The sequence below is a fragment of the Hypoxylon trugodes genome (assembly GCF_022578975.1).
Source record: "Hypoxylon trugodes strain CBS 135444 unplaced genomic scaffold F4822scaffold_5, whole genome shotgun sequence".
In the NCBI taxonomy this organism is placed as follows: domain Eukaryota; kingdom Fungi; phylum Ascomycota; class Sordariomycetes; order Xylariales; family Hypoxylaceae; genus Hypoxylon; species Hypoxylon trugodes.
Window position 1 is genome coordinate 2373173 of NW_026250020.1, and position 15968 is coordinate 2389140.

The following is a 15968-nucleotide window of genomic DNA, read 5'->3' on the forward strand; positions in this document are numbered from 1 at the left end:
CGTCGAAATGGTCAAGTTGGTCGATGTAGCGGAAGGATTGTCCCCTTCGGCCCCCTCTACGATGTTGTCTCAGTTGTAGTTCAACTGGGGAACTCGGTGATCGACGGCAGGATGCAGGCGAGGGGTAGATCCGATTCAAGGTCATCACATCCATGTGCCGACCAATCCTAGATACATGGAGTAAAAAGGGGACTATATCTTCAGCAGAGTGTAACACTAAAGTGCAATGGTAGCCAACACATGCGAGTAATACATAGAAACATGTATAGATGTTGAGGTAGCTTGAGAGTTTCGAGGCTGCCCAACGGATATATACAGGGACCCTTAAGGGTTTTACATAAGAGATTTACAGGGTTCAAATGTTGAAAGGAAACATCAAGTCTATGTTGTAAGGATCGAAATGAGGCTTGGGTATGTTTGTGTGGATATTACCCGTTGTATGAGGTCGTGAATACAACTAACTACTGCTGTTGTTTGACCATCGCAAGTATAGTAGGCAGCTAGGGTAGTCGTGCAGGCCAATAAATTCTCTTTGCGGTATTCCGGTTATACACAATACACGGGTAGTACTGAAAAAAGGTTGGTCATTCGCATTAGAGCTAAATTCTGTAAGAACCGTACCTGGACAGCCGTGTTAGTGAAGTAGAGTAGCCTGAGGCAAGTGACGATACATGCATGCAATTACTGAGGTAGAAAATCATCCAGGTTCTTCCTTTCCATTTTGAGGAAAATTTTTTCTCTTTCCTTCTTCCTCCACTCTCATGCTTTGCACTTTTTTTTTTTCTTCTTTGTTCTATTTTTTCGACAAGTCCCCTCCTGATACAGGCATCAGGTTAGTTTTGACCGGTTCTGGAGTCCGTGACCAGTGGAAGTTACCGGATTTTGACATTTTCTGGCTTTGGTCCCTACCTACATAAAGCGGTGTTGTCATCAAAAAACGACCCGCGAGTGATCTATACATAAGAGATATGTACTTCTATGTAAGTACGGATGTACCTACCTACCGAAACGTACATTGATGTATACTCGGCCACCAACTTTAAAATTTCCCAGCATACCGGTGTGGTTAAACCAACTGAGGCAAGTAAGCTACATAAATGCACGATCTCAGCGTACATATATGGTAGGCGACTGGTTGTATGTAGGTACGTAGGATGAATGTTCGTATGTATGTACGTATATGTGTATGTGTATATGTCTTACTTGCCTACATGGCTACTATGTCAGGTTACCTACATAACCTTACATATTAATAGCTTACCATGATAGTCCCGACGAGAAAGTTGTGATGGGTGATGTGTGTGATGTGCGCATGTTGTGTGTGGCTTGCCCTGCCATTTTCTTGTCTCTCTTAGTTTTCTTGCCTTACCTCACCTGGCATTAGACCCAAGCTAAACGTTAGCGCGGTACAGATATACGCGGTGAGGAAAGTTATAGGTACAAGTTGCCAGGTACCTTCTAGGTAGTCTGGGCCCTGCATCTTACAACCTTACTAAAGGGAAGTCGTACCTACCTAGCTCGTGCCTTCGCCCTGGTCCGCGGCTCCTCGTCTAAGCTGGGGGCTCCTTTTTTTTTTTTTTTTTTTTTCCTTTCCCTTTAAAAAAAAAGGGAGTACTATAAAACCCAACTCTGCCTGCTCTTCCTTGTCGGTGCCCCTCCATTTATTACAGATATGGCACGAGACTTGCAACGGACGTGCTGGTCCAGCCAGAACAGCAATTCGCATCCTCGCTCGTTAGTGGCTCACCCTCATCATCGTCAACATCGTCTCAGACATCCTAGTCTTGGACCTCTCTTTGCATCCCAACTTAGCAACTACTTCGGTGCGCTCCCTACCTGACCGCCGGGGTTTACCTCTCCTTCTATTTCCCCCCTACTCCCCACAATTATTTAGTTCTTCCGCTGCAGAATCAAACACACCAAGAAAAAAAATAAAATAGAGCAGTCGGTGTTTTATATGCGACGAGTTCGTCCTACCCGCCCGCTACTTTGACTTGCTACAAATCCCCGGATCTACCGCGCCTCTTTGCCACGCTCCCCGTCTCGTCTCCGAGCCTCTGAAAGAAAAGCCCGAGGTGACACGTGGATTCGAATGTGCGTATATATGTGGATGTGCAATTCTACCAATACCGCTCATCATTCCCTTTTTCTTGTTGGTTGCTAGGGCCGGATTCCCTAAATATTACAATACTGTTTTTGTGCATTGAGCCTCAAAAAAGCTTTCGCAAACAAAACCCTATAGAGCGAGCAAGAACGGAAATAGTAAGAAAAGCGGCGGAAAAAGATTGTGTTTCGTACACAACCACAACACCACTAGAACGCGATAATCATTTCTACTCAAACCTCGCGTCCCACGGATAGACGACCTTCGCATATTCCGAGACCATTCATGATCATGCAGCTCAATATTTTCCGGTAAACGCCTTAATTCCAGCTCCATCTGGCCGGCATCCTCTGCCCGGGACCTTCCAACCACCGCCACCACCACACCACGGTTCCTCCCGTCTAGACCTGCTCCCTAGGTAGAGCTTGACCATCTACGCCATTTCCGACATTGTTACCACTTTTAAAATGGCATCCGGCTCATCGAATAATCGCACGATGGAGTCTCGTACGGGTAGAAATAAACAACGTAAGTTCCTTGCGAACTCCTTGATCGATTTTTTGTCTTGATTTGTTCTTGTGGCGCGACAGTTCTGAACCGCCTACCCCGTAGACCAACTGACCCTTAGATTCTAGGATACAATTCGAAGGGTGAACGATTAGTAGCCGGAGTAGTGCCTCTGACAGAGGACAGGCTATACGTCCTACTCATACAATCGACTCGGAGAAAAGGTTGGGTTCTCCCCAAAGGAGGGTGGGAATCAGACGAAGAATGTACAGAAGCTGCCGAGCGTGAGGCTTGGGAAGAGGCGGGCATAATTATTCGCATCGATTACGACCTAGGCGACGTCATTGACTCGCGGCCACCTAAGAGGCTGTCAAAGGATGCGCCCAAGGCACTATATCGCTTCTACGAAGCCACTGTCCTAACTGAGGAAAATAACTGGCCAGAGAAGCATAAGAGGGAACGTCAATGGTTTACGTATTCCCAGGCGAAGGAGGCCCTCTCCGATCGACCGGAGCTTTTACAAGCTCTCGAGTTATCTACCATGCATAGATCTTAGCAAGTTCGGGTCCTTTCGAGACTGCTTTCGAAGAATGATTGTATCCATTCTTCGAGGTTCCTCGTCTCGTGCTGCGACCCGGCACGCACATTTCTCTTCTCCATACGATTCATATGACCAGGTTCCAAATTGGGAAAAAATTGCATAGACCAGGGTATCGGAGTTACTGGTATCTCCCTTCGAGATATTCATTTCTATCATGAGGCATTATAACGTTTGATTCTGTGGCCCGTTATTTCTAGGCTAGCGAGGAGAAAGCTCGGTTGAGACGACACTTTGGCGTCCATTAAGTCTCGTTTCTCCTTTCTTTCTCTGCTGCTATTTTCTAATGAGGAGAAAGCATATCGAACTTGCATAAAAGTAGGCGTTGACGGCAACATGGGATAGAAGTTGTGCAAATCAAGATTAGTTGGCAACGGGCATCGCATACATTACACGTTTAGTGAACAGGCGTTGAGACTCAGTATACAAATCTATCTACAAACCAAGGGTACTGTACCTAGGTAGTTCCCAACAGAAGAGAAGTAGTTGAAGCTTCTCAAGGGTCCTTTTCTTTTTTCCATAGACGGGGCGAACTACATACACATGGCCACGTTGACAACTACCTAATATGGTGAGCGTTGAATAAAGCACATGCAGCTGAATTCATGCATGTCAGTACATGCGTATACGTGCGCGTTACATGTACCACCAGGCAGGTGACTTAGCTATAAGGGGTCAGATGAAGAACACATCCCCCACGCAAGGGGAATAAATAAGAAAGAATTGCTACCCCCATGCTTCTTTTCCGTATTCGATGTGTCAAGTACCTATCTCTCGGTCTGTAGAACGAGTAAGTTAAGCAGCTGGGTTGGGGGTTACTGCCAATGAGACCGGGGCGTTGGGTCGGGCTGGGGGTCCGGCCCCCCTTTATCAGTGAGTGACACATCGTGACTTGGATCCAGGGCTGGGGCTGGGCTGGGGTTCTTGCTTTTGCCTGCACGAAGACTCATAGATAAATTATAAGATAACATGGTGATTGCGGGATGTTTTCTTAGGAATCAAGGACCGAGACCCGATAGACAAAGAACCAGTTAGAGAAGTCCTATTGCGTAAAATGTAAGATAGATAGAACCAAGTTTCCGGGGCTCCCGGTTTGGTAACGGTTATATGCTTGATGCCTAGACTGGCCTTACCTGCTTGCTGTATGGATGGATGTACATATGTATGTAAGAGGATCTGGTTAACGGGAAAAGCTTGGGTTTGGGTTTGATTACCTGCCTGCCTACCTCCGTGTGGGATGTATGTAGTTCGATGTAGACGATACATTCAAGGAGAGGCGCGTGACCAGGTATGTAAGTGTATACCCGGCTAACCAGTTGCCTTGAACTAGAAGAAAGTGAATTGCCATATTATGATTACTTGGCTGAACATCTATTTTGGTTCTTTCCGGTGATCATCAGACTAGATGAGTAGATGAATCTATCAGCCTGCATAGACGTTAGGGTCCAAATACGAAGCAATACCTAAGACAACAGATACATACAAGATACGTACCTACACACACTTCTCAAATAGCCCGGTCGAAATCTAGGAAACACGATGGATATATAAACTAATAGTTACTAACTAAATATGGACTTATTCAGCACGGCGTTCCAGCCCCCCAGCCACTTATCGACTGTACCTAATTACTTCTCCATATGTATCTTCTTTCTTTCATCTTTTTCCTTTCAGGTATACTCGGTATCCCCCTCCCCTCCCCAATTACCTTGCTAAAAGTTATGGTATCTTTTCGCACAATATTCATTACGTAGGTAGCTTACGACACCCATTCCAGTCTGTCATTACCACAACCCAATCCAACCCAACCTAACATTCTGGCTATGCATTCCCAAAAGGCCAATTCGGCTCCTTAGTCTCCGCAGCAGCATACGCTTCACTTTTACTCGACCTCCTTCCCCCGCCCATCTCCAACGTCTCCCGCCTCCTCCGCTCAGCCTCCTCGCGCAACCGCGCCGTAACACCGCTTAGTCCAGCCCGACTCCTATTCATAATCGCCTCTGCCGCGGAGCCCCTAGGGGGTCCATCACGGACGCGGGGGAACGTAGCGAAACTAGCCCCTGCGTTTTTCGGCCGTCGTGGTGGTGATACACCGCCGTTGCGCAGACTAGCTGTGTTGGTGTTCCGCATGGATGTTAAGGATGAGGTGGCCGGTGAAGGCTCGGCGGATTCTACGTCGCTGCTGTCGCGGAAGCGCAGGCGTTGTTGGCTTGTCATTGTTCCGGAGCGTTTGCGTGGTTCTATGGTTAGTTCTTCTGGTTCTGTGTTCCGGGTGGAGCGAGTTGCTATAGGTACTGGTTCCGCGATTTGTATTTCTACTAGTGATTGTGGTGGGATAGATTGGACCCGAGGTTGGGGTTGCGGTGGTATGACTACCGCCGCTGGAGCCGTCGATACCGGCGGGACTGGTGTGGGAAGCGCCGGTGAAGCTATCGGGCTTAATAGAGCCCTCTGGTCGTCCTCTACTGCCTTTGTCTTTCCTTTATTACTGCTGCCCACCCTGATGAGCCGGACGCTTGTTGCGCTTTTAATGCTGTTTTCTTTTTGTAGCCTAAAGCTAGTTGGGGAAACGCCGTAGACGTCGTTGGTGTTGGGAGCGGGAGCGGAAGTTACCGCGCCCTTAGGGCTATTGCTACTTCTTGCGAACCCGATATCACTTGGGCTGGCTTCAGTCCCAGTTTTCTTCCTTAAGAACGGACTCAAGGTAAGGTCCGGAAGTTTGAACTTGTCCATGGGATAGCCCGTTCCACCGCCACCCGGCGTAAAACGAGGGCTATTAGGCGTACCACGGACCGCAATTGGTTTTTCAAATGGTCTTTCGTATTGTTTTTCGTTATTGGTGTTAATTGCCGTGGCTAGTTCTTCGCGGGTATACTTCTTCTTGCGTCGATAGCGGACGATGAAGCATGAGACGATGGTTGTAAGTATAGCAGTGCCGATGACCGACGCCGTGACTATTATGGCAACGTTTGTGGCTGAGATTGAGTTGCCTTGTACTTGGGTCACGATAGAATTCGCGTCGCCCTTTTATATCTTGTTAGCAGGAGATAACAATTATCGATTAGAGGAAAGATATTCAACATACTCTTACGCCGCTGGCGTCGGCTCTAGCCTCCTGAATTTGGCTCGCGGCAATATTCACCGCATTGGCCGCGCTCGAGCTTGCTTCTGCCTTAGCAGAACTTACAGCATTACTCGCACTGCTCTGAGCGCTAGCTAAGTTGGACGAGATACGACTGCTCATACTAGATAGCGATCTTGATAAATCGTCGCTCGCGCGTGCCGTGGCTGCGGATACGGCACTTGAAGCCGACGATCGAGTCTGCGATAGTTGCCGGTTAGCATCGTCGGCGTTCTGGTTGGCAGACCGGACCGCTTGGTCGGCGGACTGCCGGACAGACTGGGCGGATTGAGATACAAGGCTCATGGCCGAAGACGCGCTCGACGAGACGGACGACAGAGCTTGAGTCGCTGATTGTGACAGCGACTGCAGCTGTGAGGAAAGCGCCTGGACTTGGCCATCATCCTGGCGCTTTTGTGGTGGTGTTGTTGGTTCGGGGATTCGTAATGTGGGAGCCGCCTGCTCTCGTGGACTCTTCCTTATTGAGTCTGGTATCCTTTCTACTATAAGTCTTTCGACTGTGTTCTCTTTTTCGACGACGGCGCGTTCGTAATTATTCCATAAGAATGGCTCTCCTCTTCTCGGCACTTGCGCCACCTTAAGTGACGCCGACACGGGATCTCCCCCAACATCCTCATTAGCCCATATCCCTATCGTGCCCAGCGCGAATAAAAGAGAGCACCGCAAGAGCCCGCTCCGCAGCATCGTTCATGAACCCATAACGAGTGACTCGAAGTAAATCTAGTCGCCAGGACGATGTCATCAAGACAGAAAAGAATGTGAAGGAGGGAAAAGAAGACTGATAGACCGGATCGAAACGAAAATCAAGGTCAAAGCACATATGACAGTCGTCGACGGACACAACCGATAGTTCTCTTCCGGTCCCCATCTCGTTCGTCTAGGTTTTTTGCCCGCTTTCCAGGGCTAGATCTACCATGTGGACGAAGCATATTCATGCGTATAGTAAGATCCGAGCTGTTGGCGTTGAACTCGGATCGGGAATACGTAGTTTACTCCCCTGCAAGAGCTCAGAACTGGGGAGCCGGGGTACGTATGATCACCTTAGTTACCCTGGCTACTCTTTAAGTCGTTTTGGTAGACTGTATGATCTACAATTAGAAACGAGTAAAAAAGAATAGTAACTAGATAGACTGGGGAATTGCTTATGAAATCGAGGCGAGCCGCATTGATTTCGCATCCGCATTGGGCAAACCGACACCTTCGCGCAACAGTAACAATGTGATACTATCTGAGGTGCATTATAGGACTATAACTTATTCACATTTTGCGAGGAAGTGTGACAAGTTCATATCATTCTGAGGATCCATGAATTCGTAATCTGTTTGTTTAATTGTTTGTTTCTAGAATCTCATGATCTACGTGAAAAAAAATGTTGAAATAGAGAGGAACGGAGCTCCGAGAAGGTTGACGATATGCAAATGATTTATGAAATTGTTATAACTTTATGTAAGAGATCGAAGCCACAACTATGCAATGACGGAAAGACGAGATTTACGATTGGATACATGCACGGGTATCTGCAGGTAAGATCCACTTACCGGCCACCGTCTCGGTAGTGCTTGGCCCCGACACTACCGACGCTCACATTTTAAGGTTAATTGGTAAGGTACCTGGGAATCTGGCGATAACTCTATGTCTTTTTCATCCAATACTTCACAATTTAACTAATATATACGGGATCTAATACATTTCAGACGAACTTAGAGAAGAGATGACTTATTTCTAACTTAATCTGTGCTTTCAGTCGCATCTACAGGCTACTATGTAGTAACACTACGTAGTAAAACCAGGGTAGGCTGGTATTGGCTGAAACATACGGCTGTCCCTTTATCATCGGATGGTACCAGACCCGACAACCGGTATCGATTCTCGCCTAGAGAAAAAGAAAGTAAAAGGCCCCTACACCCTGTGCTCTACGTAGGGTATTACAGCAGTATGTAAAAGTAGCCAACCGGAAAGGTTCCCCTAGAAGAATTTCTATCTGTGATGATTAGGCCAACAAGCCGCCGCATCATCAGGGGAGGGAAGAGGGGATATTTGTGAAGACTGACCCTTACAAATTTCAATCTCATACCGGTATTCTAAGTCACACAACCCTTCACCCCTAGATAGGTAACAAAAATCGAGCTAGGTGTACTACCCAAAGAGAAACTCCGTTATAAGCGAGGGATTATACAGCTTACATCCGAATTTACTTTTGCTTATTCATCGTCATCGGTACCTAGTACCTAGGTATCAGCTCGCTTCGTTTGAGTGAGGTTACTGATGATAATGCGACAGTATAGGTAGTCTTCACATATTTGGCCTAATATGAACGCTCTGTAAAGATCATAGAATGTGTTCGTTTGTTTTTAAGGGGATACGCGGTACATAAAAGGGGGCCATCGACCCAACATCGATGGCCTCTTCTCGGCCATAGTCTGCGAGAAATAATACATCCAGTAGCGCCGGTGGCGCACCTTTGAAAAAAGTAAGGCAATCTCCAAGCCGTCAAAAACACCTATGTAAATGCCACCGTCCACTCTATGTTTTGATAGCGGACCAATAGAACAACCGAATGAATCTACTATCCTCGTGCTCCTTGAACGCCCATAACCCATTACAGCGACCACTCTCCTCTTTTTCTTCTTTTCCCGCTTTTCCCGTCGTTGCGGCATTGTGAGTTCAGTGCTTGTATTTTGAAATATAGTCGTTTTCGTCACACATTATGGTTGGTTGGTAAGATAATTGGTATTTCATGCCCTGGAAAATGATGTTCTCCATTGCTGTGAGAATCGCTCCGACTCTTTAGAGCAGCTCTTCTCCCCCGCGTTAGTACATCTAGCAAATAAAACGGCGATATCCCCGTCCTTATACTGATCACCATGGTCGTGGCTACTGTAAGCGTTAATCATTCGTTGAGGGATAATCGCCAATTTCGAAAGAATTGTTGGATGCCATTGAACAATATGTTCCTAGTACCGGTTAGAATCCCTTCTCTATAGCGTATAGTGTATGGTAGGGGCCAGCATAGACCTACCAAAGCATGTGTCTCGGCCTTTTGGAAGTTGTAACTTCGATACAACGGGTCGAACCAAGTGTCGAGGAAGAATTTAGCCCATTCACCATTCTTTATCACAAAGCTACCCGTAGCTAGACCCTCTTTATCTTGCGTTAAGACGAACTCGACATCGTCTGATTTGAGGTGCGAGAAAGTCTTGATAATGCTATCTGGAGGTACCACCGGGAGGTCCTTGAGCATTGCGCTTTCGAGTTTGCTGGTTCCCATTACATAATCCTCCACTTTGAGACTCGGATTCATGATGAAGGCATCTTGCTCGAGATACCACAAATATTTGCAGTCGGGATATTTGGTTATCGCGTGTCGCATTGCCACGACCTTCGCCCACGACGTAGGCGACCCATTAAGATCGTAATCGCTCGCTTTTACGAGTAACGTGCCATATCCTACTCGAATAATTAGACATAGCGCGAACAATCTAGTCTGCTGCGGATCTTACCATGCTTTTCCGCATACTGTATCCTATTCTCCTTAATATTCTTTATATATACGGAATTACTATTCGTGTCATCGAGCACGGTCACTAAGACGACAGGTGGCTTTCCCGATATCGTATGATGGCTCCTATGTTTCGAACTACCGGAGAATAACCATATCAATCCGACGATTGCTAGCACGAATAAAACGATCGACCTTAGATGGCTCTTCCGTATTCTCGATATCCTCGAAGTACGGGGTAGATAAGGCGGTGGATTTGAACTTTTTCGAGGGGGATAGGCGTAATGCATAATGAACGTCAACGAAGAGGATAACCTCTTCTAGAACTATCGAAAGGAGGAAATTGTAGAGGTTAATTCGATTCCAGACCCGTAGGTCCTATTAATCGGCGGCGCGTAGCAGTAGTAGAGACGTCTCGTCTTCTACCCTGATTGCGATCAGCGCCGTGTATGGTGAAAGTAGAGGAAATGGCGGCTAAACGACAAAATTCAAGCCGTGAACCGTTTTTGACTACTTGATCAGCGAACGAGTGATTGAGCCGAAACGCGGGCGAGTTTGCCCAGTGTCGAGAAGGTAAAGGACGTGGCCACTTTTGGCGCAAGATTGGATCGAGTCGAATCAAATCAAATCAAATTAAATCGGTACAAACTGTACAAAGGGTTCGAAAAATCGAGATAAGCGAATGTCGTTGGAAATAATTATTAGGTCACTCTAGGAAGCCAATCGCATCGGGTGACCTGAGAAAGCTGAGAATGGCAAGCTAAGATAGCTACATATATGAATATGACTTCAGGCACGAATAGCCGTTGTATTTGGTATTTGACATGTCGCAAAAAATCATGTGCATGCAACTTCATCGCCAAATTACGGGATTCTCGTTTTTGGCAACACGTTTAATTGACTAAATTTATTGGAGCGGCCTAGACCCCAGTTGAACTAGGAACCTTATTCTCTAACCCGTCTAAGTAACGAAATCTCCATCTATCACCATAGGTGGGGGCGGTGTACAAAATAATCCGGACGACCCACAATTGCATTTTCACCGGAGCCATGGATTAGAGATGTACTTGGGTACATTTGACAAGTATCGTAATTCTTCCTTTATATTCACTACTTTCGCTGCTATCCTAATAACCTAACAAGGAACCACCCGTTTAAATATTTACATGATACAAATGAAAGAATATGTGCCGAACAATCGCCAAACAACACCTTTATACGTAACCAATAATGGAAAAAAGGGGCAGTCAAGTCAGCTAGACTCAAAAAGAGCTACTAAACGTTAGGCAGAGGATCCGACGCTCTTGAACCAATCTATACGCGAGTACGAACAAGACGCCCATACTCATCAGACAGTAGCAAGATATCAATCTTTGCACACAGACTAGTTGACAAGAAACGGAAGAGCAACTTCATGGCAACTTAAGAGTGTGCAAGCTTGTTCGAACATGGTAGATACTAGGTACCTACCTGGACACAGATGCTTGGAAGTTAGGGAACTGTTAGTAGTTCATTCCATCGACGCCGACTCACTAATTCTCTTCGTCGTCACTCTCTGGAGACGGATAGTTCAAAACATCGCGACTCACTGGGCCGAAGGCCTTCTCAGCCCAACGCCGTGCAGCCTTCCAGACTCCCTAAATAGATAGGTAGGTTAGTAAAAATATTAGATATAAAAACGAACGCGAACAGAATCGATACTTACAGATAAGAATGTAAAAATACCAATGATCACAAAAATTAGATTGGTGTGCTCTATCCGCCAAGGCCCAGTCCCAGCACGAGCGCTAGCTATTAATCCGCCAGTCCGCATATTGAACCATGACCATGGGCTAACAGTGACAAATTTTACGAGAAATCCAAGCAGGCCTAGGGCGCAGATTCCCCTCAAGAAATGCTCAATCCAACCACCCTCACCTGGTAACGAAGCATGGCCGCTTGGAGGGTTTTCAGCTTCCCTAGCCATATGAGAACCGGCCCCGGCCATAGTGCCTAAAGGATCAAGCCAGATGCCGATGATGAGGTTACCGACGAAACCGAGAGTGAAGACGGCAATCAGAAAGATGAGGTTGGTAAGTCCGAAAGCCGCCGAAGGACGTTTGAGCCACTCGGCCAAACTTATCGGCTCCAGCTCGTATGGATGCATACATCGGCTACATCGCCAAGCCCGCTCATTAAGCTCCATCCAGGTCCTTAAGCAATGTTCATGGCACCATTTGACGCTGCCTCTACAAATACACGGGTTGATAAATCGTTCTCCGTCTTCGTCAATATATTGTCTTGTCGGCGTCGGGTTTGCGCCTTGCTGTTCATAAGTTGCCTCTACTTCCGCAAGGCAAATCCAGCATTTTCGAACGCGCCTTCTCGGCTGTGGGTTTCCAGGATTCATATCGATGCGCAAGGTTCTTGACAGCGTCTCTCAGGTTATGTCGTTTGATATACGGGGAGTGGAAAACGAGGACTGGGGAGTCGAACCTAAATATAGAAAAAACCAATGAAAACAAGACCGAGCATGCGAGAAAACGAAGGATTGACAAGAAACACCGAACGATTTGTATCAAATTCTCACTATTGTATAATCGTGCCAAGTATGATGTAAAAACAATAGGATTGCATGTAGACTATTGTTCAACGTACGGTTCAAAGCGCGCACTAAGTCGAACTTGGAACACAAAGCTAGTTGTCAAAGATGGGTTGTCATTATCCGACCCGTGATGGAACAAGGAGATTGTAATGCTAGACGACCATTGAAGAGCATCGTCACTGTACTTGCGTACGGAGAATCAGCTTACAAACCTAAGAAAAGGTCTCTTGTTTGCTTTGGTCTCAATGATAGGCAGTCCTGTAGCCATCTTCGAAAGATGATTTGTGGGCCATAGCATAGTGTAAGGCGTCATGTTGGTCTTGACAGCTTGCTATAGTTGAAAAAAAAAATTTGATGAATGTTGAAGTTGACATGGACTTCATTCTGAACGGCTACTAAATTTTGGCTCATAATTGAGAGTTAGAGTGCTTATGTAATATTTCACATCGGATCGGGATGTAGCCTAGCTTCGGAGACTAGATAGTCCGAGAAATTTAGCATCGAGATATGAGTGGATCCCGCCCATTGTAGTCCGACGTGCGTTTGGAGCTCCCTTAGGGAAAGTGCTAACTATGTATGTACCTAAAGTACCTACGGTCCTGAGCTCTGACGCGCAAACTCGCGATGCCTAGCAAGTAACTGTAGCTCTCCACACCACAGCTTCGAGGTTCCGTAGCCTTGTTCATCCAATCCCACCTTAACCAACTTATTTCTACAACCTCGACATTTCCAAAGCTACCTCCCATAATTTGATCACTTAATAACAATTCGTAACCATGGCTGACCGTTACTCCTTTTCCTTGACCACTTTCTCCCCTAGGTAAATTCCCTTGGACTACTAATATTCTACATCGCGACTCTAGACTAACTTATTGGTAGTGGAAAGCTAGTTCAGATCGGTATGCCAGCTCTCCGACCAGTCGCATGCATATAGATATAGATGTCTATGGGAGGAAATGCCCTCTACTGGTGATATTGATATTTGCTAACAAGCTATCTATTAGAATATGCTCTGAACGCAGTCAACCAAGGTGTAACGGCACTCGGCATCAAGGGTTTGTAGATCAGTCACTCGATATTTTTAAATAATGTCCACTGACTGTTCATATATAGCGACAAATGGCATCGTCCTTGCAACAGAAAAGAAGTCATCTTCTCCCCTCGCCGATCCCTCCTCCTTGTCCAAAGTCAGCTTGATCACTCCCAACATCGGTATGGTTTATTCAGGAATGGGCCCCGACTACAGAGTGCTGGTGGACAAAGCCCGAAAGGTATCCCATACCGGATACAAGCGAATCTACAACGAATACCCGCCTACGAGGATATTGGTGCAAGATGTTGCTCGTGTAATGCAGGAAGCTACGCAGTCTGGTGGTGTCCGACCATACGGTGTTAGTCTACTCATTGCCGGATGGGACGAGGGTATTCTACCAGATGAGGAAGCTGCCGTTGAGGGCGAAGTTGAGGGCGAGAAGAAGCCATCCGGTAAGACTGGTGGTATTCTGAAAGGTGGTCCTATGCTTTACCAAGTCGATCCGTCTGGAAGTTACTTCCCTTGGAAAGCCACCGCCATCGGCAAGAGTGCAACAACCGCCAAGACGTTCTTGGAGAAGAGATACACCGAAGGCCTCGAGTTAGAAGATGCCGTACACATCGCACTTCTTACCCTGAAGGAGACTATTGAAGGCGAGATGAACGGAGAGACAATTGAGATTGGTGAGTTAAAGAAATACATATTTTAAGAAATATTACTAACTGTTCCAAGGTATTGTTGGCCCGCCCGCCGACCACTTGCTCGGAGTTGAAGGAGTTCACGGCGCGACCGGCCCCCGATTCAGAAAGTTGACTCCACAAGAGATTGAGGATTACCTGACGAATCTATGAGCCTGGTCGCTACTAGTTACAAAATTATGCCCGGAGTTCACGTGTATCATAGGACAGCATAGAGGGTCTTAGGCAATTAAGGCGGAATCATCAAAGGATTTGATTCTTGGTCAATATGAATGACGTGCGCCCTCCTGCCCCTACGCTACAAGTTACACGGTCTACCCCTAAATGCAAATGTATCTTTGTCCATGACCTTGCTTCCTTAATTGACAATCCTAGTTGACCGTTCGTGTTATCACCGATAACGTATACATCACTGTTAGAAGTCAACGCGATTATATGCGATTCCCCCACCCCAAAATCCGTTATATCACTATCCTCGTCGACCACTATGGGTATTGGACTACTTGATAATCCCTCAAGTATCGCTGGCCGCCCAGGATGGCCACCCCAAGCATAGAGATCATCTCCCTCCGTCAAGGCGAGAATGAGATATCCAGCTGCGCCAATCCTCTTTATCCTACCGGACGGCAGATCCTCGAGTTCCTCTACAATCCCAGGTCTTTCTGCTGGACTATTTATTGTAAATTTCTGTCTTACCAGAAAAGGGGTTATATATTACCTTGAATCCGTTACTGTCCTTCCAAGGCAAGCGCTATAACGCTCATCTCCCCAAGTCCAGACGCGACCGTCTTGCGACAAAGCTGCGAACCCTGTTTCGTATGCTACCACCTGTGTGATTTGGCCCATTCCAGAAAAGGCTTGATATTCTCCAGGAGAAGTAGACAAATACTGACGAATTATATCATGGCCATCATATTCTAATTATTTGTAAGTGATAATCAGCGCGTATATCAGAATATGATGCTTACCGGCTACTATTCCATTCCCTGCAATAGCAGCTGTAGCTGAAAGGAGATTGTCCCTGATTGCCTCTGATGCATTGTCGATGAAGCCTGCTTGTCGGATTCCGGTTGTGGTTTCGACTTAAAGCCTATTAGAATATCTATGAGCGGAGTTAGGGCATAGAGGAATAACACCAACCAAATGTACATGATAAAAGGGAAACTGGTCGTTCAATGCAATTGTCTTTCAAAATAAGTCGAAACGAAATAATATCATCAGGCTCGCCAGATTTATCCTCTTTGTCAAATTGTAGTTGGTGCCAGGCATTGAAACCCGTAGCAAGCAATTCCATAACCGCGCTATGAGTTGCAGGAAGCACCTGTATTCAATGTTACAGGCCTATGTTATAGGTACATGTAGCCCGGATGTAGGTACTAGACATAGGATACAGGTAGGATACTAGCACCCACGATACTTCCCGTAGGCAGGTGAGCTAGTTAATCCACTTGCCCGAGTAGGAAGTTTGCAGATAAAATTTACTTTTTTTTATGTACATGCATGTATCCACCAATCATATCAATTGGATAGATGAATATGCAGGTTTCCTTATTTTGGGCGTACATCCTTTTACACAAGTAGGCAGCCTTGCCAGAATCACGTCGTACTTGGGTTGAAGAAGAATCTGACATATCAACAACATACCTACCTAGGTAGCTATATATCGTATCTGATGCGGACACGCAAGAAAAAAACCACTTTTCTTTCTTTTTGCAGACTTTGGTAAATAATGATAGGTTCATTCTTATATGTGTGTCAGCCGACTCGACCACCCATCTCTCTTCAACAAACGAAATTACTGGG

The 15968-nt window shown here is 46.3% G+C and overlaps 6 protein-coding genes across 6 annotated transcripts; 2 read left to right on the top strand and 4 right to left on the bottom strand.

Annotated features, from left to right (window-relative positions):
- Positions 1 to 2577: 2577 nt before the first annotated feature.
- F4822DRAFT_404254 (NUDIX hydrolase domain-like protein) lies at positions 2578 to 3300 on the top strand. The gene is made up of 2 exons (XM_051458182.1): positions 2578 to 2632; positions 2740 to 3300. The coding sequence occupies exons 1-2, from the start codon at positions 2602 to 2604 to the stop codon at positions 3165 to 3167; spliced, it is 459 nt and encodes a 152-aa protein (XP_051314647.1). The 5' UTR covers positions 2578 to 2601; the 3' UTR covers positions 3168 to 3300.
- Positions 3301 to 5030: 1730 nt separating this feature from the next.
- F4822DRAFT_429491 (uncharacterized protein) lies at positions 5031 to 7035 on the bottom strand (the record flags this gene model as incomplete). The annotated part of the gene is made up of 2 exons (XM_051461111.1): positions 5031 to 6233; positions 6295 to 7035. 2 exons carry the CDS (start codon positions 7033 to 7035, stop codon positions 5031 to 5033), a joined length of 1944 nt encoding a protein of 647 aa, XP_051314648.1.
- A 1627-nt stretch (positions 7036 to 8662) lies between these two features.
- F4822DRAFT_261095 (glycosyltransferase family 34 protein) lies at positions 8663 to 10345 on the bottom strand. Its single transcript, XM_051454571.1, has 3 exons — positions 9852 to 10345; positions 9371 to 9798; positions 8663 to 9305 (listed from the first exon to the last, which is right to left on the bottom strand). The coding sequence occupies exons 1-3, from the start codon at positions 10138 to 10140 to the stop codon at positions 9087 to 9089; spliced, it is 936 nt and encodes a 311-aa protein (XP_051314649.1). The 5' UTR covers positions 10141 to 10345; the 3' UTR covers positions 8663 to 9086.
- A 590-nt stretch (positions 10346 to 10935) lies between these two features.
- On the bottom strand, positions 10936 to 12401 carry F4822DRAFT_261104 (uncharacterized protein). Its single transcript, XM_051454572.1, has 2 exons — positions 11556 to 12401; positions 10936 to 11487 (listed from the first exon to the last, which is right to left on the bottom strand). The coding sequence occupies exons 1-2, from the start codon at positions 12237 to 12239 to the stop codon at positions 11383 to 11385; spliced, it is 789 nt and encodes a 262-aa protein (XP_051314650.1). The 5' UTR covers positions 12240 to 12401; the 3' UTR covers positions 10936 to 11382.
- A 591-nt stretch (positions 12402 to 12992) lies between these two features.
- Positions 12993 to 14510, top strand: F4822DRAFT_261130 (putative proteasome component Pre8). Its single transcript, XM_051454573.1, has 5 exons — positions 12993 to 13254; positions 13314 to 13333; positions 13439 to 13489; positions 13548 to 14150; positions 14200 to 14510. Exons 1-5 carry the CDS (start codon positions 13211 to 13213, stop codon positions 14316 to 14318), a joined length of 837 nt encoding a protein of 278 aa, XP_051314651.1. The 5' UTR covers positions 12993 to 13210; the 3' UTR covers positions 14319 to 14510.
- On the bottom strand, positions 14293 to 15551 carry F4822DRAFT_261152 (RCC1/BLIP-II). Its single transcript, XM_051454574.1, has 4 exons — positions 15306 to 15551; positions 15134 to 15247; positions 14884 to 15082; positions 14293 to 14835 (listed from the first exon to the last, which is right to left on the bottom strand). Exons 1-4 carry the CDS (start codon positions 15457 to 15459, stop codon positions 14409 to 14411), a joined length of 894 nt encoding a protein of 297 aa, XP_051314652.1. The 5' UTR covers positions 15460 to 15551; the 3' UTR covers positions 14293 to 14408.
- Positions 15552 to 15968: the final 417 nt, after the last annotated feature.